The 19891-nt window shown below is 35.0% G+C and overlaps 8 protein-coding genes across 11 annotated transcripts; 5 read left to right on the plus strand and 3 right to left on the minus strand.

Moving 5' to 3' along the window:
- The first annotated feature begins 144 nt into the window (after nucleotides 1–144).
- DI21 (drought-induced 21) lies at nucleotides 145–1360 on the plus strand. Its single transcript, NM_117683.5, has 2 exons — nucleotides 145–622; nucleotides 921–1360. The coding sequence occupies exons 1-2, from the start codon at nucleotides 540–542 to the stop codon at nucleotides 1150–1152; spliced, it is 315 nt and encodes a 104-aa protein (NP_193326.4). The 5' UTR covers nucleotides 145–539; the 3' UTR covers nucleotides 1153–1360.
- A 1008-nt stretch (nucleotides 1361–2368) lies between these two features.
- On the minus strand, nucleotides 2369–5531 carry SWEET17 (Nodulin MtN3 family protein). Its single transcript, NM_117684.6, has 6 exons — nucleotides 5193–5531; nucleotides 5055–5091; nucleotides 4734–4944; nucleotides 4211–4375; nucleotides 3336–3455; nucleotides 2369–2783 (listed from the first exon to the last, which is right to left on the minus strand). The coding sequence occupies exons 1-6, from the start codon at nucleotides 5224–5226 to the stop codon at nucleotides 2625–2627; spliced, it is 726 nt and encodes a 241-aa protein (NP_193327.5). The 5' UTR covers nucleotides 5227–5531; the 3' UTR covers nucleotides 2369–2624.
- Nucleotides 5532–8051: 2520 nt separating this feature from the next.
- On the plus strand, nucleotides 8052–9958 carry AT4G15930 (Dynein light chain type 1 family protein). 2 transcript variants are annotated; one of them, NM_001341079.1, is made up of 3 exons: nucleotides 8052–8409; nucleotides 8796–9273; nucleotides 9626–9958. In NM_001341079.1, exons 1-2 carry the CDS (start codon nucleotides 8227–8229, stop codon nucleotides 8904–8906), a joined length of 294 nt encoding a protein of 97 aa, NP_001329326.1. In that variant the 5' UTR covers nucleotides 8052–8226; the 3' UTR covers nucleotides 8907–9273; nucleotides 9626–9958. The 2 variants fall into 2 exon arrangements, with proteins under 2 accessions (NP_001329326.1, NP_193328.4); NM_117685.7 differs by having other exon boundaries at nucleotides 8796–8901.
- Nucleotides 9959–10075: 117 nt separating this feature from the next.
- AT4G15940 (Fumarylacetoacetate (FAA) hydrolase family) lies at nucleotides 10076–12253 on the plus strand. The gene is made up of 7 exons (NM_117686.5): nucleotides 10076–10351; nucleotides 10477–10642; nucleotides 10721–10773; nucleotides 11134–11196; nucleotides 11589–11639; nucleotides 11739–11853; nucleotides 11934–12253. The coding sequence occupies exons 1-7, from the start codon at nucleotides 10244–10246 to the stop codon at nucleotides 12044–12046; spliced, it is 669 nt and encodes a 222-aa protein (NP_193329.1). The 5' UTR covers nucleotides 10076–10243; the 3' UTR covers nucleotides 12047–12253.
- A 312-nt stretch (nucleotides 12254–12565) lies between these two features.
- Nucleotides 12566–14012, plus strand: NRPD4 (RNA polymerase II, Rpb4, core protein). Its single transcript, NM_117687.2, is given in 8 exon segments — nucleotides 12566–12677; nucleotides 12765–12824; nucleotides 12930–13067; nucleotides 13162–13274; nucleotides 13358–13435; nucleotides 13533–13566; nucleotides 13641–13709; nucleotides 13803–14012. Coding segments are annotated over 8 exon segments (619 nt in total). The 5' UTR covers nucleotides 12566–12625; the 3' UTR covers nucleotides 13878–14012.
- A 767-nt stretch (nucleotides 14013–14779) lies between these two features.
- AT4G15953 (maternally expressed family protein) lies at nucleotides 14780–15246 on the plus strand (the record flags this gene model as incomplete). The annotated part of the gene is made up of 2 exons (NM_001084928.2): nucleotides 14780–14843; nucleotides 14961–15246. The coding sequence occupies 2 exons, from the start codon at nucleotides 14780–14782 to the stop codon at nucleotides 15218–15220; spliced, it is 324 nt and encodes a 107-aa protein (NP_001078397.1). The 3' UTR covers nucleotides 15221–15246.
- A 348-nt stretch (nucleotides 15247–15594) lies between these two features.
- AT4G15955 (alpha/beta-Hydrolases superfamily protein) lies at nucleotides 15595–17482 on the minus strand. Of its 3 annotated transcripts, NM_001160766.1 has the most exons (4): nucleotides 16927–17482; nucleotides 16639–16678; nucleotides 16381–16507; nucleotides 15595–16001 (listed from the first exon to the last, which is right to left on the minus strand). In NM_001160766.1, the coding sequence occupies exons 1-4, from the start codon at nucleotides 17425–17427 to the stop codon at nucleotides 15755–15757; spliced, it is 915 nt and encodes a 304-aa protein (NP_001154238.1). In that variant the 5' UTR covers nucleotides 17428–17482; the 3' UTR covers nucleotides 15595–15754. The 3 variants fall into 3 exon arrangements, with proteins under 3 accessions (NP_001154238.1, NP_001078398.1, NP_849393.1); NM_001084929.5 differs by lacking the exon at nucleotides 16639–16678 and having other exon boundaries at nucleotides 16381–16582; nucleotides 16927–17475; NM_179062.1 differs by lacking the exons at nucleotides 16381–16507; nucleotides 16639–16678.
- A 10-nt stretch (nucleotides 17483–17492) lies between these two features.
- AT4G15960 (alpha/beta-Hydrolases superfamily protein) lies at nucleotides 17493–19332 on the minus strand. The gene is made up of 3 exons (NM_117688.8): nucleotides 18447–19332; nucleotides 17967–18208; nucleotides 17493–17895 (listed from the first exon to the last, which is right to left on the minus strand). The coding sequence occupies exons 1-3, from the start codon at nucleotides 19080–19082 to the stop codon at nucleotides 17646–17648; spliced, it is 1128 nt and encodes a 375-aa protein (NP_193331.6). The 5' UTR covers nucleotides 19083–19332; the 3' UTR covers nucleotides 17493–17645.
- Between the last annotated feature and the right edge of the window lie 559 nt (nucleotides 19333–19891).

The raw sequence follows: 19891 nt of genomic DNA on the forward strand, positions 1-19891 counted from the left end.
ATTCGCAGATCTTTTGTAGACTTTTCACCTTTTTAACTGCCAGTATCGTTTAGTGGAAGACGTACATTGGTTTTTACGTCTTCTATTTCTTTCAATTCAATCATCAAACTATCAAAGCATCAAACTATCATAGCTTTCTCACTAGTCACTTGTGGGTTTCTCGAAAACAGGCAAAAACATAAATAAAACCCCCCAAAAAAATGAATTAGCCATTTACTATTTTCACATTTCAGTTTTTAACCTTACTTTGGCAGTAAGTATGAGCAGTGGGTCCACAGTAAGGCCCATGAGCCCAAATTTCTCTGTCGTGGTCTATATAAGTGCGCCTAACCCAAACCCTAAAGTCTCTCGAAAAACCATCACCGGGGAATCTGACGGCGGCTTAGTACCGGCGGCTACTGCAAAAAGGATTGTGTTCTTCTTAGGCTTGATACTTGCCTTGGGAAGAATATAACAATCATTTTGCGGTAGCTAAAACGCTAAGCTCTATCGTCATATCTTTATCATTGATACTTATTTGATATCTAAATATCATAAAAATGGCCGCTCGTTCACTCTCCGGTGCCGTTAAATCTCTTTGCTCCGCCGCATCCGGAAGTCTGTCTTGTTCCATTGTCTTAAGGTACTTATGTTTGAACTGATCCCATTTTTTCAGGTTACAATATATAAACATTTACACACTCTTTCATTTGCTTAGATCGTATAAAGAATTTATAATTCTAATTGAATAATAGTTGATGGTTTGAATTTGAGTGAAGGCTAAAGATTGATCTATCATTAATAAACGTAATTAATTTACTTAGATCTATTAAAGATAATTATGCATGATATTATCACGTTATTTTCTACGTTTTCGTTATGTTATTTAGTCATTTGCTGTTTATATAATCTTACCTTCAAAATAAATTATTGGAATGTAGGAGGAGTTACGTTGCTACATCGCAGAATGTAACAGCAGCAGGATTGAGTAAGGGAGGTTCCACCAGAGTTATGGTGGGGAAGATGGAACAGAGAGGTTTAGATCAAGAGGCAGAGTCTGCTTGGGGACCAGATCCAGTTACTGGATACTACAGACCTTCCAATCGTGCGGCTGAGATTGATCCAGCTGAGCTCAGAGAGTTGCTTTTGAAAAACAAAGCAAAGTCTTTCTGAGAATTTTGATTGGTTGGTTGACTTGGTTCCAGTGGAAGGTTGTCGTAGGCGACTATTCTGATTATGTGTGTTTATGTTTGTCTTGTATCAACTATTAAGTAAAAATAAAGATCACATTAACTAGTTAAAAATATAATATCTGTTTGGATCGACTAACACAACATCTTTAGTATAACAGTGTCTTAAATGTTTTAAGAGATAAATGGGGATATACGAAAAATAGAAAACGTTGCTAATTATGACTAAATTATGATACTTAACAACGTCAACAACAACAAAACAAGATGATTTCACTATGGCATTATATTTTGTGACCACAATCTTATACTTGTTGTTGTTGTCAACATCAAATACAACAATAGAAAATGATGGTGCTTTTTCATACCCCATATAAAATTTTGTTGATTCTTCATGCCCATAGTTTTGTTGAGGCTGCTAATGGCCTAATAGTCTTAGAAAATGCAAACGGACTATTGAGGGTTGAGAATATGCTGTAATTCGGCCCACTTCTGGGCTAGTCGAGTGAATACGTAAGGATCAATCATCAATACTTGGTTGCCACAATAGATTATGAATCAGTGAAACTGTGAAGGGTTCAAGATCTTAGTATATATCATAACTAAATATTATCACTTTGTCCACTAAACTTAAAATGATAACATCGATTCTATGCTATAATGAGATACTGAGATCAACGTTTTGGCTGCTTTTCCTCCTTTGGTCTTAGCTAGTGGTGCTATTTTAAAACTTTTCAGTACTTTTTCGTTTTAGGTTTACTGATGTGTTTGTTATCGGAAGAGTTTTGTCTCTGTTCAATTTTTTCTTAGAAAATATTTTTTTTTGAACATGTATTATTTCTCAACATTTGTCAGTCTAAACGTGTTGTCACTCACATTTCTTCCCCCAACAAATATCAAACATGTTGTCACTCTCGTTTTCATATATGAAATTGAGCATCAACAAGTATTGAGGAGGACATATCCCTGAGCTAGTCATTATGACCATGTTGTTGTGTCTGAAATGAATATCACGATCCGAACGCTAAAGGGAAATGTCAAAGTCCGAGAGACGAGTAAAACTGAAATATGTTTGCTCCACAAATACCGAACCGTACGTACGTCTGTATGACTGTATACGCTCACTTGCAATCGAACGTACACAACGACACAAGACGTTTTTTTACGAATAATATCTCACAAACTCAACCGTCAAGAATCTCAAAACTTATCCAAACAAAAAAGTTACTAAGCCTCAAAACATAGTAAACACTCCATTCTCTTATCTTCGCTTAACAAAAGATGCATTACAATAACAATCCCTAAAATATGTAACATCTTCAAATTAATCTAATTTTGTCCAAAAAAATAACGTACACAAAATCGCACACCACAATAATGTAACAAAAAATATAAAGATTTGTATTTATAAGACCCAAATTAATTAACAAGCTCTTGACATAAAAAAAAAGGGATTTAAGAGAGGAGAGGTTCAACACGTGATGTGAGGCCTTCCTCTTCATCTTGAGCAATCTCACTTAAACCGTTGCTTAAACCAACCGGTTTGGCATTTCTGTAAATTCCATAAAGTATGAGTTGCATTGTCCCAAACACAAACCCCACTCCATTTGGCACCTATCCAATTTCACCACATAACTTTAATTAACTAAATTAATCAATCAATCACAAATACATTATTTCTCAACAACATAATTATAATCAACGCCTATCCGAAATCACAATAAAACGCATTTGAAAATGTCCCCACAAAATAGTAGTTGTTGCATTTTTGAACCAGACACGTTCTTTAAAAAATTAATTGTTTGAAAAAAATGGCCAAAAAAAAAAACATTTTGGTTAATGTTGGAGACTTGGAGTCCACAATTTTTAAAAAATCATTGAGCATTAAATCGATTTTTTCTTTTCCAGAAGATTTTTTATAAACTGTGACATGACCTGACACTAATGGGGTCTAATTGGGGATGTAAAGAAAACAACAAAAATATTTTGGGGGTATTGCTGGAATATCGAAAAAGATATGGGGTCGATGAAATAGCTTTGTTAAGTTTTCCTTTTTGTCTTTTGAATGTGTCTAAAGCCAAAACACTAACGGGACACAGAGACGGCATGAGTATAAGGGTGTAATCATAAATTAAGAAGTGAATAAAACAGTGAAACTATACTTACGAGTAAGAAAACGTCGTGTTGGAGTAAAGCATAGACAGCCCAAATCGCGCCGTTTAAGAAGAGGAAAAACGACAACCAAAACGGCATGTATTTCACGCTCTTTGTTGTCACTACTGTTTTCTGCATATTGTATTAAGAAATTAGACACTATGATCAGTCTATATATTATAACAGATATTGTGATAAACTCAAAACGTATTCTATTTATTTTGTTGCGAATGATTGAAAATGAAATGTTACGTATATATGTCTTTATCCAAGATATGGACCTACCATACCAAGTCGTGGTACAGTATAGTAGCTGGAAAATAAATAAACAATTGGGACGTTGATTTTCATATTTTAGATGTGAAAAAAATCTAATGACGTACAAGTTCATATAATTGATATGTGACTGCGATTTTTTTGAAGACGTGCTTAAAAATGCCATGTGGTTGTTGGTTTATATATGATGATTGCATGTATATATGAACGAAAATAACCTTTATAAAACTAAATGAACAACTACCACCAAAAATAACCACTGACCTTATTTCTGAAAACAGAAAAAAAAATATACTATAAAAACGATATTCGAATTCCACTAAGAAAAAGACAAAAATTGCTGCTTAAAATATAAAGTTAATTAAATTAAAATCAATTTGTTTGTCTACAAAAATTGAATTTTCAGACCAGGTGGGTCGTTTTTTTTTATTATAGACGGCTATAAGCTTTTTGTTTGGAGTATAAAAAAAAATCATTTCTAGAAAGGACCAAGTGGATATGAACAATGACATCTTTTATTGCAAAACGTGTGTGATATGATACTACCAAAACGCTATAAAATAATGTTTTTGAGTTTTGACAGATGAGGTAAAATTAAGAATGAAACTTACCATTGCTGAAAGTGGAGAACCATACATTATAATGTTTAGACCAGCAGATATGAAACCTATTGATTGAGAACGCATCTTCTCATCTTCAAACGCACTTCTCGTTGCCACAATCGCCGCGATTGGAAAAAACACGTTCAACATCGCTTCCACATCCACTGTTTTCAGCTGTAAGAACAAAAAAAAAGATCACATTGTTGTTAACATATATACAAAGCTCAATTATTTGAACCAACAACTACTTTGTAAAATGTAGAAATACATTGGAAACTCTACTTTACAAGTCATCATCGTATTTCTTATAACAAGTGGATCAAATATTTTAATCGACTTGACTTTAGGGAGAACAAAAAAGAATCAATTAAAAGTGAGACATAGAAATCTGATAATCAGATCCAAATCTGAATAAAAATGAATCAAATAAAATGCAGATTTTGTAACCAGCTATCATATAGGAAACACTAAAGATCATGCATAATAGCATATATATAAATCAGAATATCATAAAATAGAATAAATTAAAAACCTTGAGATGTCGAGGGGCATAAAAGAGAAAAAGTGAAACGTAGATGGTTTCAACAAGAGCACCAAAGCCATTAACGGTGGAGACAAGATATTCTCCGGGAGTGACGATGCCGTAATATGTCCATAGCGATGATCCTAACAACGTGCAAATGTACGGCAAGCTTTTGTACTCCTCCGTTGATCTCCGCTTCACTATTTTCCAAAACGTCTCCCTGATGATTTTTGTTTGGTATATTAATATGGACCGATCGATTAATAATCTAAGTAAGAAAGACTATAGATTATACAATTTTGTTACTTCTTGCAAGGTTAGAGAGCTTACACTGGTGAGAGGAAAACTAGTACGGAGATTACATTTCCTGCGTCAAACACATATATATGTTATGTATTGGATCGTGCACTTGTGTTTATACATGTACAGATTATGAGCACAACGTACACGTTAGAGAAGAAGTATTACCTATGACTCCGATATAGAAACTTGCCTCTGCCATTATTGGAGAAAGAGTTTCTGAGAGAGAGAGAAAGAGAAAGAGACAGAGAGACAAAGAGAGAAAGGAAAGAGGAGGAGGCTTCTTAATTGGGGGAAACGTGACTTGAAGTCTTAATAATGTTTTTATTTTATTTGTTCACACTATAATGATTCAAGTATGCAAGTGTGTGTCTATTGGTGTGAATGGATAGTATCGGATGAATGAATGACAAGAAAACAAAATTAATGATTTGGTTAAAGTATAATAGAGGAATGAAGTGAAATAGATAATGGACTTTTCTTATCTTTCTAAACTGGAGATTGTTTTTCATGTTATGAAAAAAGTTTACTGGAATATAGATTTACCTCACTCTGTAGCAAATTGTACCCTTTTAGTGGAATATAAAAATATAATTTTCTACTTCTTTTTACCCATCATTTTTATTTATATAAACTAGTATAAGCTACATACTAGTTGATTTTGGTCTATAATATCCAGATTTGAGACTAATTTTGGCAATCAATATGAGAAAATAAATTTCATGCAATTAGTTGCACCATATGAATAGGATTGGTAAAAGTGATATAGTTTTCTTCTTAAATCACCCATAAATCTTAACCTAAGGATGGGCATTGAAGATATGTAAGTAGTTAAGTCAATTTGATTACCCTTTTCTGACCGGAGTTTGATTCTACTAAATCGCGTTATCTTGCGTAGTATGGATTGACTATACATCGAGTCTTGTGGATCCAAAAATGTATATAAAATAAAAGATGGGCACAAATACTTGGTAATTTTCCTTTATCCACCTTGAAAACATAAACACTCATCATTATTAAGATAACTAATACTCATTCTATTTCATATTAGTTGTAGTTTAAGGTTTTTACACACATATTAAGAAAGTTTTTAAAAATTCATTTAATATATCTCTTTTATATAAAAACATCATTTATTATAACCAATTCAACCAATAAAAAATATATAATTAAGTATAGTTGGTTAAAAAGTATTGAATATATTTATTATTTATACACAAAGTTGAAAACAACAGTTATTGTGAAAAAATATAAAAACCTTTAAATTACATTTATATTGAAACAAAGGGAATAATAAGTAACATAACTTTGATACTTACAATTAATTTGCAAATAGTTTTACAAAAAACACGTAATAGAACAAAGCAAGTAAAGTAAAATATTTTTAGCAAATATTTGAAATTGAAGATACTCGTTTCTCACAAGTCAAATACGAATACTAATTTTACCCTTACAAAATGGGTCAAGTAGCAAATACTTGTCCTGTGCCCATCCCTAATTTTTGCAAGCAAGATGCACTAAGTATGAGAGAGTTTTGTAGAACCTAGTGTTTTATAGCAAATCTGTAACTAATCCTAAAATATGGAATTACATAAGTAGTAAAGTAGCAACCACCGGTTTACTTTCTGAGGAATTAGCAAACTATTAATGGAATGAAGACCCTTTCTGGGGAATTAGCATACAAAACTAATATGAGAATTTCATGTGGTGATTATTGGCCAAGGCAAAAGTCTTGACTACATAAATTCTACCTTTTATTCAGACTGAACAACAGCTCTTTTAATTTTTACTTCCTGCGCTAGTTTTTTGTTCCTATTAAAAGAGTCATTCAAGATTTCTTAGGTAAATTCTTAAATGAACTAAAAATAAATTTTGTTAAGTAATCAGAATCAAAGGAAAACGATGGTATAACAGTCTGGTATCATATCCCACTTGGTTGCTACTCGCTAGTAAACTTCAACCACAACCCTCTGTCCCTCTATGACGTTGATGCCACTTTTAAGACTAACAACAATAATATTGTCTTTTTTTTCTTCTTTCGAATCCACATCTCTTGAAATTTTGTTAAATAATTTAAAATATGTAATCTATATGTCTGTGTGTACATATGCATAAATCATACTCCCTCTGTTTCTAAATATTTGTAGTTTAAAATTTTTGCACACAAATTAAAAAACCATACAAATCTCATTTAATTTATCTCTTTCCTATAAAAACATCATTAATTACAACTAATCCAACCAATAAAAAATATGATGTAAAATACAATTGGTTAAAACTATTAAATACATTTAATGTTTGCATAGAAAAGTAAAAACAACACTTATATTGAAAAAAATAAAAAACCTTTAAACTACACTTAATTAGAAACAGAGGGAGTAATACGGATCTACGAGAAAAATTTAGTGAAGTCGCGGTCGAAGGACCTTAGGTTGGTGGCTAGACCATTTCGTTCAAATCAATCCCACTTTCTTTCATCAAGATAACAAAGATTCACAAACATCCTTACCAAATGATACAACCAAATGACCAACCAAATGATAAAAACTACCTAAGGTCTATCATCAAGTTTTTATAAGTTCTATTTATCACTTAATATCACAATGGTGCATTCGAGAGGATACAACCAAATGACCAATACACATGTATTTTTAACTGCTTGTAAGTATCACATATCTCATGATTTTAAAACAAAAATATTGATTTACTTGTTTATTATTATTATTATTTTTTCTATACTTATTTGGTTTGATAGTAGATGTTTTTATATATATTTAAGATATCATTTTATATATCTTGAGACTGTATTTATACCTCTCTTCTTTATTCTACAAACTACCTGTCAAAATAGTTGGTTTTGAAATGTAACATTGGTGATGATTTTTCTTTTGTCTTTAAATGTAACTTTGGATGACAAAATTCAGTAATAATAATGGGCCTGAGGTTATGAATATAGAATTCCACTTTATCACATTGGACCCAAATTTGCCATGATATAATATAAAACGACGTGGTATCAAGTGTTCAGTGAGTGTGAGTCCTCCGACACGAATAATCTAGAAAATTTTACTAAGACTAGTGTCAGTATTTTTCTACCACACTCGTCGCCTTGCTTTACGCTTTATTCTCTCTTCTTTAGCTTTTTATTTCTTCAGCAAATCTGATTTCAAAAAAATTTCATCGAGGAAACTGAAAAAAAAAAATGAGTGACGGGAGGAGGAAGAAGAGCGTGAACGGAGGTGCACCGGCGCAAACAATCTTGGATGATCGGAGATCTAGTCTTCCGGAAGTTGAAGCTTCTCCACCGGCTGGGAAACGAGCTGTTATCAAGAGTGCCGATATGAAAGATGATATGCAAAAGGAAGCTATCGAAATCGCCATCTCCGTTAGTCTCTCTTACTCTCTCTTCGTTGTTTATCCGATTTTGTTGTGTACATTTTTCGGATGTAGGGATTTGTTATCCTGATCTTGAGTCTTAGGGTATGAGTGATACTAACTGTTCCCTGGGATTTGTTTTTGGAAGTACTCACTTAGTTATCTCTGGAGTTCGATTTCAACTTAGTGTTGTTCTCTCCAAGTCTCAATTTGTTGATCTGAAGGTTATTGTGTACGGAACTAGATTTGATTTCCTGTAACCTTTTCCTTGATTAAACGGTGTTTTTGAATTGCCTAATCAATTGGTTCAACTAAGAGTCTGGTGAATTGTCTATGGAGTGATTATATGTGTACTCTGATAGATAAGGATTTGCATTCTGAGATTTGCTTTTGCAGGCGTTTGAGAAGTACAGTGTGGAGAAGGATATAGCTGAGAATATAAAGAAGGAGTTTGACAAGAAACATGGTGCTACTTGGCATTGCATTGTTGGTCGCAACTTTGGTTAGTTCCCTCCTCTCCTTCGCTTAATTTCTCCTTAAGGTGGCATTTTTCGATGAAAAGTTCTCAGTTAGGGAATAGTGATTTCTTAGTAAGTATATCTAGTTTTGGACATGTGATCCTCTTTGGCTCATTTTTGAGTTTTGCTTCTGTGAATCTTTGAATCTCGTCTGGTTAATAGTGAATCATTTCAATGGTTTGGTTTCTTCTCTGTCTTAACTAGACTTGCTTTGGAAAAAGTTGTTCTTCTTGGGATGAATGGTTTTTGTGCGCTTAGTGTTGGATAAAGTTACGGGTTTAGTCCCTGTGACATTGACATAAGTTCCCAAACTGCAGATAAATAAGATCTCGGTACCAATCAAACTAGGACACTAGGTATTAATCCTCTGAAGCAATTTAGTAGCCTGCAATAGGATGTGTTGATCTTGATCTTATAACCTAGTTACCTTCATGGAATACATTTTGCCTTGTTCAAATCTTCTTATGTACTTCAGTATTGAATTTACTGTTTCTGTAAGCATCACTAAGTACCACTCCCCTAGCTCCACTGTTCTTGAATTTAAGATTTCTCTTATCTCACCAAAAGTCGTTGCGGTTTTTAGTCATGTGCATAAGATGATATCTCAACAGAAGTGATACATCTCTGAAACCATACTGGCTTCTATTATTCATCTGCAGAATCTTTCACATTCGAAACTTATTCAACCATATTACTCTTTTCTTGCAGGTTCTTATGTAACGCATGAGACAAACCATTTCGTTTACTTCTACCTCGACCAGAAAGCTGTGCTGCTCTTCAAGTCGGGTTAAGAATTTGAAAACCAAGAAAACTCATTGTGATGTTCAGTCCCATTATCATCATCACGTTGTAGCTAGTTTCTTGTAATTTGTATGTATGTGTTGCTTCTAAGGCTTTTAACCGAACCAAATTTGGAGAATAAACCCTATAAAAAGTCTTTTAGTACATGTCATGCATCTTCAAATGTAAATTTGATTTCACCAGATCTAAAACTCAGCTTTGATAAATCAGATATTCCGGTTTCTTCATTCATTGATCAAAAATCCGTCCAATTGATATCTTAATTCTGAATTTTCAAATTCTTGGAACAAAATTCCGGTTTAGAATTTACAAATCACGCAAATTCTCATAATTTGTTATTTTCAAAGTTTAAGGGTCTTACATGTGAAAAAACAGAAGTTTGGGATTGAAATAGTAAATTCTGTTTTGGAAGTGATTCAATCACAAAATTACAAAAGTTACCGAATTCCATTTCTCCACGATTCTGACCAAAAAAAGGAGAAGGAATAAGAGAAAAGTGAGTTTGTTGTTTGTATCGATCAGAAAATGGCGACGTCGATGATACAGAGGATGTTCAAGCAAGGGACGAAGATCGTCTGCGTCGGCCGTAACTACGCCGCTCACGCCAAAGAACTAGGCAACGCCGTCCCCAAGGTTCTTCAACAATCTCATCTCTTTTAGAAATCTATCTGTAATTCAATTGTTACGGAGTTTTTGTTCTTCTCTGTTATAAATCTAAGAGAGGAATTTTTGTTGTTCCTGTTTGAATTGGGAAACAGGAACCAGTTATATTCTTGAAGCCAACATCATCATACTTAGAAAATGGAGGAACAATTGAGATCCCACATCCTTTGGATTCACTTCACCATGAAGTAGAACTCGCTTTAGTGATTGGACAGAAAGCTAGAGATGTACCTGAATCAATAGCCATGGATTACATTGGAGGTATTTCAATGTATAGAAGCTTCTTTTGATTTGTATAATGTTCAATTCTTATCGTTTTTTTGTTTTTGTTTTTGCAAGGATATGCGGTTGCTCTTGATATGACTGCTAGGGAACTCCAAGCTTCTGCTAAGGTAGTAAACCTCTTTTGGTTCATATCAATGGATCTTGTGGTGATTTACTACATGCATACAATGTTCGTTCTATTCTCTTTTTGCTTTGCATTTACCAATTCTTTGGATTAGTCTTAGGTTAAACCCGCACAAATGGTCAAAAACATCGATGATATAACTCATTCTTTATTGAAAAGTCTTCTATAAGCTCTATGGATTTTCATATTTGGGATCGTGATTTAGGCTTTTAGGACTGTTTTTAACCACCATTTTTATATAAAACAAAATCATGAATGTGTGGTTTTGCATGAAGGGTAATCTGTTTATTACTTTAGTTTTGTGCTTAAGCATATATCGTGTTTACGTTCTCTTTTTTTTCAGGCATCTGGTCTCCCATGGACGGTTGCGAAAGGACAAGATACCTTCACTCCTATCAGCTCTGTTGTAAGTATTGATCTCAAATCTAGATGTTAATTGCAGCACACTATACCATATGAAAAATGCTACTTTTGTGCTGTTTGATGGACCCATTTATTTCGTTTGTCTGATTGCAATGTGATCAGATTGTAGTATATCGGTTAGTTTATGACCACAAGTTGTTTGATTTATATGTAGTTAAGACTAGAAAAGTCTTATTGCAGGAGGTCTAATGCTATCATATAGCCAACTTGACATGAGGATCATATGCCCTGTCCTGCTGAGAATCAAAACACTTTTGATTCTCTAGTTTAAGTTATTTTTTATCTTGTTGCTTTTCTGACATGAGGATCATATGCCTTATCCTACTGAGAATTAAAACTTCTAGTTTACATTTTGTCTCTTCTGTCCCTTTTCAGCTGCCAAAGGCGATGGTGCGTGATCCCGATAATCTAGAACTTTGGCTCAAGGTTTGTCCCTCCACCACATTTTTTGTTCTGTTGTCACTTAAAAAGTCATTTCCACACTTAAGAATTTGCAGGGACTAAACTGAATCTAATATGTGACAGGTTGATGGTGAAACAAGACAGAAGGGTTTGACCAAAGATATGATATTCAAGGTCCCCTACCTCATTAGCTACATAAGTTCTATAATGACCCTTTACGGAGATGTCATCTTGACAGGTATCTACTTATAACTTCTGTTTGTTTTCCCACCTTAAACCATTCTGAACTTATAGGACAACAATCCCTTCAACTTATAGGCACACCAGAAGGTGTTGGACCTGTAAAGATAGGTCAGAAGATAACGGCCGGAATCACCGGTCTATCTGAAGTTCAATTCGATGTGGAGAGGCGTGTAAAGCCCTTGAGCTAATAAGTGGTTTTATTTATCTTTCATACAAAAATGTCAATTTTATAAAAGCATCTCTAAAATTTTCATCACTTACTGTGTTTCCTAAGGAAGGGAGAAATAAAACTCGTTACTCATTTTATTTGTAATCTCTATAACAATGGCTCTAAGACCGGTTTAAATTGTTTATATGGGAGAGTATTTGTAAAGTTGTGATATTTACTGTTGGAATCAGCAAATTTTGATATATTGTCGTCTACAGCTACACGACTCCAACATTCCCATTAATCCTGAGTTATGTATAATACATACAACTTGTATGATACAAGTGAGCTTAAGAGAATACGAAACAAACTATCCATGACTAGTCAAGATAACACAGACCACTGAAGAATAATAAACACATGGGCTCAAGTCGTGGGCTATTAAGAAAACTAATAATGATGGACCCTAGTATATAAGCCTAAGAAGCCCAATCGTTAATATCACTTTACTGTTCAATTCCAACAGTGATTCTCTTCACTGTAGTTTTGTAAAGATTGCATTTTTATCTGTTTTGAGTCTTTTTGCTTTTTTATCTCAATCGTCTCTCGTAGCAGAAAAATGTCAGAGAAAGGAGGCAAGGGGCTCAAATCCTCTCTCAAGTCCAAAGATGGTATGTGTATTTCCCACTCTGTTTCTTTGTTGTTTAACATTACTTTCCTCGAGATTCGTTTCTCAGTGTCTAGGGTTTTTGTTGCAGGAGGGAAGGATGGGAGCTCAACAAAGCTCAAGAAGGGTAGAAAAATCCACTTTGATCAACCTTTAACCTTTTTTGATTCTCTTCATTTGATTTCGCATTCACAGTCTGAAGCTTTTTTTCCTTTTTTGATTTGATAAAAATGTCATCTTTTTAATGAATGTGCAGGGACTCCACCTGCTAATTACAAGATTCTCAATGTTTCTTCTGATCAACAACCATTTCAGAGTTCTGCTGCTAAATGTGGGAAAAGTGACAAACCTACCAAGTCTAGCAAAAACTCTCTGCATTCGTTTGAGCTCAAAGGTTTGTGAAATCTTCCCTCTTTGCTTGTGAAGGGCCTTGGTTCGTTCTGGTTCTGTGATTTGATCTTTTGCTGTGTGATGATTGGTCTTTGTAGATCTTCCTGAGAATGCTGAATGCATGATGGACTGTGAAGCTTTTCAGATATTAGATGGAATTAAGGGACAATTGGTTGGCTTGTCTGAAGATCCGTCTAATTAAAATTCCTGTGTTAGTAATCTCTTAACACAACATTTCTCTATGCTGTGGAAAGTCTCTGGCTCTCTTTTAACATGTAGTTTTTGTTTATTCAGATCTTATGACAGAGCATTGGCTTATGTTGAGAGTTGTGTTCACTACACAAACCCTCAATCTGTCAGAAAAGTCCTTGAGTATCCTTTTGGCTGTGCTCAGGCTCCATTGGATTAGATTCGTTTCTCATTCTGTATAATTTCTTATTGTGTGTTTTCAAACTTAACTGAATATCAGACCTCTGAAAACGTATGGTATCTCTGATGGCGAGGTAAAGAGCTTACTACAAGCATTTGAGTCCAAAGCTTTATCATTCTTTTCTTAATGCTGAGTTGTTATATGCAGATGTGTGTTATTGCAAATGCTTCTTCAGAGAGCGTAGATGAAGTTCTTGCCTTTATTCCATCGCTGAAGGTGAGGCCTTTAGAACTACCAGAGTCTGACTCTGATGTGTGTGTTGTTATTCTTTGAGATCTTAATTAGCTTTGGGACTCTTATCAATCCCAGACTAAAAAAGAGGTGATCAATCAACCTCTACAAGATGCATTGGAGGAGCTATCCAAGCTGAAGAAATCGGAATGATGAGCAGCAGACTGCTGCAGTGAATGGTTCAATGCTAGGAGTAGTTTGCAGGTAGACATCATAAAATGTAATTGCGTCTTTGCCTTTCTCAACATTAACCAACCTGTGCAATGGCAATGGCAACTTTTGTCTAGTTTGGTCATTGGCACTTTCTATCACTAGTGTGATTTAGTATATTGCTAGGGAATCGTCTGTATTTATCGTTGACAGTAGTATTTTCGCATCTGAAGACACCAAAATCCTTCATTTCGTGTTCTCATATGGGAATCTTAGAAATCTGACTTGAATGGAATCGGCCTAGCTAAAAAGGGAAAATATATAAAAAAAATTGTTGTTGTTTGAGAATCTTATTATCACGCTTGGCTATATTGGAAAATAAATTAAATTACTTGTTATCTTATAGACTTCCATTATTCTTCTTCTAAATGCATATTTTCGTTAAAATATATATAAAGTTGAAACTCTCCATAGGTTTAAGTTTTCCATTTTCATTACGATACCTTGGTGGAATGAATACTTTACATTTTCATTCTTAACGAGATTACAATGTATCAGAAGATGTTAAGCCGCCAAAAAAATCAGCCGGTTTATAGACTTCCATTATTTCTTCTTCTAAATGCATATACTGTATATTTATTTAATAGTCTTTCATAGACTTCCATTATCTTTATAGTTTATACTAAATATTGGAATTTTCCATATATAAATTTTCTATTTTAGTTTTTTTACGATATCTTAATTAGTGGAATGCTTATTTCCATTTAATTGAGATTACCATATATGAGTGTATATATATATACACACAGTGAGACACATAGATGTATAGGAAATTAAAGACAATTATCGTAGCAAGGTTTTGAAATCTCACAGAAGAAAACTTTTTGACAAAAGGATCGATCACAATGTCGCTGTTACGTTTTGCTATACTTTGCATAATTTTCGTTTCCCTCTTTGGTGTGCATGAATGTAAGTATATTTATAAGTCTAGTTATTGGCTTACTGCTTTCGATCACCACCACCATCAATCTATTATAATCATCGATGTCTAATAATTGTGTTTCGTATATAGGTGAAAACGTGGAGGCTTCCGTGGAGAAAAGATAAATGTACCCGCTCATCCATGTTACCATACTTTATGTGGAAGCATGATACGCAACTGTTATTGCTGCCTTGGAAAAAAGTTTGATTACTGCTCCCCAAACCAACAAAACTGTTTGTTTAGATGCGAGGAGGTTAACCGGATTCCAGATTTCCCGAAGACAAACGGAGTAAGCAAAGGATTAGGGCCCCCAATCTATTTATTTTTCTTAGGACAATTTATTTATTTTGTTTTAGGTTTATAGTTTATTTACGGGTGTTTAATTATAAAACCCTCGACTAATAAATTGTAAGAAAATCCTTCAATTATATATTTAGTGAAAAACCACTCAATTTTACTATTACACATATTTTTGAGGATTTCGTCTATAAGAACATCAAAGTGAAGGATTTTATCAACTGTATGCCCTAATTCTAAATGTTGGCGCTTGATACACATATAAGCAAGAGAATGTAGAAGCATAAAAGTTGGATATTCTTCCAAGAGTCTAGAAACAGAAGAGACCAAAAGAAGGAAACTTGATGGTTTGTGTAGCATGTAACAGAACAGATGATTAACCACGTCATGCTTGCAATTGAACAAGTGACAAGAAGAACACAACTGAATAGGCTAAAACATGCAAGAAAACGATTTCTATAGAAGGAAGAAATATAACGCTTTAATCGTTTTCGTTTGTGACAAATAAAGCGTTTTATTTGCTCTGCCCTTTCACATGATAAGGAAGATGTATATAACTCTTTATTCCTTTTTGTTTGTGATTTCTAAATACAATTTAGCTCTAAAAAGTAAGAAAATAGTCGTGAATGTGTTTACTTATCTCGTCAGGCCTTTCCTCGTGGATAAAATGACCGACGCCTTTAATTACCACAACTTCGTCCAACAACGGGACATGGCTCTTAAACCGGCCATCGTGGATGTACTTCTTGCTACCGGGAATGTGATATGTCAGATCTTGGTCGCCGATTATGAACTTAACCGGAACTTTCACTTTAGCGTTTGATAGTGACCCCATCAGCTCCCATGTTCTGCAAAGAGCAAAGAAAGAAATGTGACACTAACATAAAGATCTTGATCCGAGTTTTATGTCTGAAAATTGTGATTACACGGATCCAAAATCTAAATCAAAGTTCAGCGTCACCAACTTATATAAACACACAATTACAAAGAGGCCACTCAATGACGATGGCTTTATAAGAAGCATTTACAATCACAATAACCCTTCTGATCTTACATAAAGACTAAAGGACTCCATTTAACAGGGCAGGCCTAATGAATTAAGAATAAACACTACCTCAACTATTGCTCAAAGATATACATGCAAATGCATCTGGGTCCTGAATGAATTCAAGCAAGTTTTATAAGGCTTAAAATAAACAAGCGATTCGAGAGTAGCAGAGTCTATACCGGTCCATATTTCGGTAGTAGTTTACTGGTCCAGTGAAGCCATTCTTCTCATACTTTGACACATAATATTTGACATCTGAATCAGTTAGCCAAGAGGGAAGTGAAACAGAGTCATCATAGCGTTTTCCTTTAGGTAGTAGATAGACCAGGGTTACGATATGTTAAGAACCTTAGCAAATTCCGACTCTATTTCCCCATATTCCTACAAAATATATAATCCCACCAGTTAGAAAACAGTCCTAATGTCTATTCATTCACCAACAATGCACACATGAATCTTGATGAGAATTTCCAAAAGCTACCAAATATAATCAGATCAAACCACCACAACCAAAAGATACATTCAAAACTGATTAGTTGCATTGATCTCTTTCTAATGACTAATCTCTTCTTCAAACATCCAAAATCAGCAATACTCAAATGTTTATCAACAATCTAGTTACTACTGTGTTTTACTAACAAAAGCGTGATTAACACCAAATTCCAAACACATTTCAAATGTTGAACACCAAAGATTCATTAGAATCAAATTCAAGATTCATAAACCTGGAATCTGCAGATGTAGTAGTCATCTCCATAGAAAGCTTTAAACGTCGAGGTTGGTTTCCGTTTAGGATTCCAAGGATCAAACACCACACTCATGTTAACCAAAGCTTTAACCCTATCCGGTCGAAAAAGACAGAGATGCCAAGCGATAATAGCGCCCCAATCATGTCCCACTACGAACACCTTTTCCCGATCTCCAACCACGGCGTCGATCAATCCAATCAGATCTCCAACCACGTGGAGACTTGTGTACGCGTCCACACTCTCCGGCGCGTCGGTGTCTCCGTAACCACGAAGGTCCGGCGCTATAGTCCGGTAACCTAACGAAGATAGTGCCACCATCTGATGCCGCCACGTGTACCAAAGTTCTGGAAATCCGTGGAGGAATAGTATCACCGGAGGTCGGATAGCTCCGTTCCCGGCGACGGAGGGGCTTTTCTCGGCGACGTGCATAGTGATTCCATTAACCTTCACAAAACTATGATCAAACGTAAGATCCATTCGTAGTGATGACTGATGATGAAGACGTAGAAGAAGAAGAGATGATCCAAATCCCAAATTTGGAGGAAAATTCTTAATTTCATATTAATCGGTCCGATCAAGATTAAATCCGGTTTACTCCGATTTTCCCGGTATTTATTGGACATAAGATTTTCACTAACCGGTAAAACACACGAATGTTATTTTTGTTTTATTTAACGATTCCTTAGTTTATGATTTTAAAGGAACTTGTGAAAGAAGTTGTGAATGTGTTGATTGATCACGTCAGGGTTTTCTTCGTGTAGGAAATGTCCCAATCCTTTGAGCACGACGGTTTCGTCTAACAATGGTACATCTCTCTTGAAACCGCCACCGTTGATGTATTCCTTAGCCCCCGGAAAATTGTACGTCAAATCCTGATCTCCGATTATGAACTTCACCGGTACACGGATCTTAGCACCGGTCCATGGTGCAGTCAGCTCCCAATTTCTGCGAACCGATTGGTTAAAATATGAAAATTATGTGATGATACTATTGAACCGTGTGGTGATTAAACGTACCGGTCAATGTTGCGGTAGTAGTTAATGGGTCCGGTGAAGCCTTTGTTTTCGTACTTAGTGACGTAATAATCAAGGTCTTCTTGTGTTAACCACAGTGGTAACGCAGACGCAGCGTTTTCTGAGCGTTTGAAATATTTGTCTTTGGGGAGATTGAGCGGTCCAGGGGTTTTGTATGTGAGGAACTCTTTTAACACATTCTCTGTTCCCAACTTCTTGAACTCTGTCTCTATCTCTCCAGCTTTCTTAATTACAAAATAATCACTCATAAATGTTACTGTTATATAAAAAATTAAAAACGTAATCAAATTCACTTGTCATTCAACTGTATAATATTTATTTAAATTTCTTACTTTAAAATCATATTATTCGTTTTCTCCTCTTTTATATGATTCCATTGATCTTTCTTTCCATCGAACTAACCAAACTTATTGATTTGGTATACGGTCCTAATTTTAAAGATTAGGGCAGCAAATTAATTACCTGAAATCTGCAGACATAATAATCATCACCGAACACGTGTCTCAGTGTCGGAACCGGAACTCGAACAGGGTTCCTCGGAGAGAAGAGTACGCTCATGTTGACCAGAGCCTTGACTTTCTCAGGTCGGTATTGACACAACTGCCACGCAATCATCGCTCCCCAGTCATGACCAACAACAGAAACCGCCTTGTCTCCGCCGGTCACGGCGTCGATTAGTGCGACCACGTCTCCGTCCACGTTTAAGTAAGTGTAGTCTTCAACTTTCTCTGGCGCTTCTGTGTCTCCGTACCCACGAAGATCCGGCGCGATCGTACGGTATCCCAAGGAAGAGAGCGCAACCATCTGGTGTCGCCACGTGTACCAAAGCTCCGGAAATCCGTGGAGGAAGAGTATGATCGGATCTTCTCCGGATCCGGATCCGGGTTTCTCCGCCACGTGCATGTTTATGCCATTTACCTTTAGGGTTTTGTGTTCTACGCCGTCGAGTCTCGACTTCTCTGGTCGTTTTGTTTGATTGTCGGGTAATGTAGAGAAATGGGTAGTTGGATTTGGGTTTTCCCCAAGAAAACGACGGAGTCTGAGAGGAAAATGGTGTCGGAATCGTGAAAGTGAGAGTTTTCTACACAAGAAGAACATGTGTAGTTTGATGTGTTTGGCTGCGAGAAGACGTTGTGTGGATAAATCTCCGGTCGTTTAAGAATACCGAACCAATGGTCCAATCAAATGTGTATGTATAAAACTGTAAAGCAGATCACAAGGAATATAAAAGAAGAAGGTAATCAACAAATTATTCGAAAGTGTTTCAGATTTTTTTTTGTATTTCTTTCGAAAAGAAAGCCAAATTCTTAGAGTGGATACAATAATGTTAGGATTTCTTTTGTATTTCTTTTGAAACGAAAGCCAAATTCTTAAAGTGGATACAATAATGTAAGGTCTAGGAGGATACATCTAAATAGTAGGTATATCAACCTTTTTGCTTGATGGTTAGGTTTGGTATCATCGTTTCTTCTTTAGTCATTTCATCACTTACCTTCGAATGCTAGCTAAACCGGCATTTGCGTGTCACCCGGAAAATCTATGTGTCTAATTATTCTTTTTTTTTTTCATTCGTTTCAAAAACTATTGAAACACGGACCGATTAAACAACGTGAGAGTGGAAATAATAGAAAATTTATGTCGAAAACTAATGATATCAGTCAATCTAACGAATTGTGTATATAGGTTTGGTGAAGTCAGGGAAAATCAGACCGGCAGTTCAATTAATTGAGTTAAAAGTTAAAACCCATGTAGAAATAATTATTTTTTTTATGTTTAAGATAAACAATAAATATGTTACCTGTGTTGATAAAACAAAAATTTGTTACGTTTATATGGTTAATAATATAACACATGTTTGTTTGGTTAAGAATATAAATTTATATGTAAGATTTTCTTTAATGAATAGA

Source organism: Arabidopsis thaliana, chromosome 4, assembly GCF_000001735.4.
Source record: "Arabidopsis thaliana chromosome 4, partial sequence".
NCBI classification, from domain to species: Eukaryota; Viridiplantae; Streptophyta; class Magnoliopsida; order Brassicales; family Brassicaceae; genus Arabidopsis; species Arabidopsis thaliana.

What these genes read in the sequence shown, in the direction of transcription:
- DI21 (NM_117683.5), top strand. Translation starts at nt 540, where the DNA reads ATGGCCGCTCGTTCACTCTCCGGTGCCGTTAAATCTCTTTGCTCCGCC. An exon ending in TCTTGTTCCATTGTCTTAAG is followed by an intron (nt 623 to 920) that starts GTACTTATGTTT and finishes ATTGGAATGTAG; the next exon opens with GAGGAGTTACGTTGCTACAT.
- SWEET17 (NM_117684.6), bottom strand. Translation starts at nt 5,226, where the DNA reads ATGGCAGAGGCAAGTTTCTATATCGGAGTCATAG. An exon ending in ATGCCCCTCGACATCTCAAG is followed by an intron (nt 4,376 to 4,733) that starts GTTTTTAATTTA and finishes TTGTTCTTACAG; the next exon opens with CTGAAAACAGTGGATGTGGA. An exon ending in GTTCTCCACTTTCAGCAATG is followed by an intron (nt 3,456 to 4,210) that starts GTAAGTTTCATT and finishes TACAATATGCAG; the next exon opens with AAAACAGTAGTGACAACAAA.
- AT4G15930 (NM_117685.7), top strand. Translation starts at nt 8,227, where the DNA reads ATGAGTGACGGGAGGAGGAAGAAGAGCGTGAACGGAGGTGCACCGGCG. An exon ending in CTATCGAAATCGCCATCTCC is followed by an intron (nt 8,410 to 8,795) that starts GTTAGTCTCTCT and finishes TTGCTTTTGCAG; the next exon opens with GCGTTTGAGAAGTACAGTGT. An exon ending in CATTGTTGGTCGCAACTTTG is followed by an intron (nt 8,902 to 9,625) that starts GTTAGTTCCCTC and finishes CTTTTCTTGCAG; the next exon opens with GTTCTTATGTAACGCATGAG.
- AT4G15940 (NM_117686.5), top strand. Translation starts at nt 10,244, where the DNA reads ATGGCGACGTCGATGATACAGAGGATGTTCAAGCAAGGGACGAAGATC. An exon ending in TAGGCAACGCCGTCCCCAAG is followed by an intron (nt 10,352 to 10,476) that starts GTTCTTCAACAA and finishes ATTGGGAAACAG; the next exon opens with GAACCAGTTATATTCTTGAA. An exon ending in TCACTCCTATCAGCTCTGTT is followed by an intron (nt 11,197 to 11,588) that starts GTAAGTATTGAT and finishes GTCCCTTTTCAG; the next exon opens with CTGCCAAAGGCGATGGTGCG.
- AT4G15955 (NM_001160766.1), bottom strand. Translation starts at nt 17,427, where the DNA reads ATGGATCTTACGTTTGATCATAGTTTTGTGAAGGTTAATGGAATCACT. An exon ending in GATTCATGTGTGCATTGTTG is followed by an intron (nt 16,508 to 16,638) that starts GTGAATGAATAG and finishes TACTACCTAAAG; the next exon opens with GAAAACGCTATGATGACTCT. An exon ending in TACTACCGAAATATGGACCG is followed by an intron (nt 16,002 to 16,380) that starts GTATAGACTCTG and finishes TGCTCTTTGCAG; the next exon opens with AACATGGGAGCTGATGGGGT.
- AT4G15960 (NM_117688.8), bottom strand. Translation starts at nt 19,082, where the DNA reads ATGTTCTTCTTGTGTAGAAAACTCTCACTTTCACGATTCCGACACCAT. An exon ending in ATTATGTCTGCAGATTTCAG is followed by an intron (nt 18,209 to 18,446) that starts GTAATTAATTTG and finishes TTTGTAATTAAG; the next exon opens with AAAGCTGGAGAGATAGAGAC. An exon ending in TACTACCGCAACATTGACCG is followed by an intron (nt 17,896 to 17,966) that starts GTACGTTTAATC and finishes ATCGGTTCGCAG; the next exon opens with AAATTGGGAGCTGACTGCAC.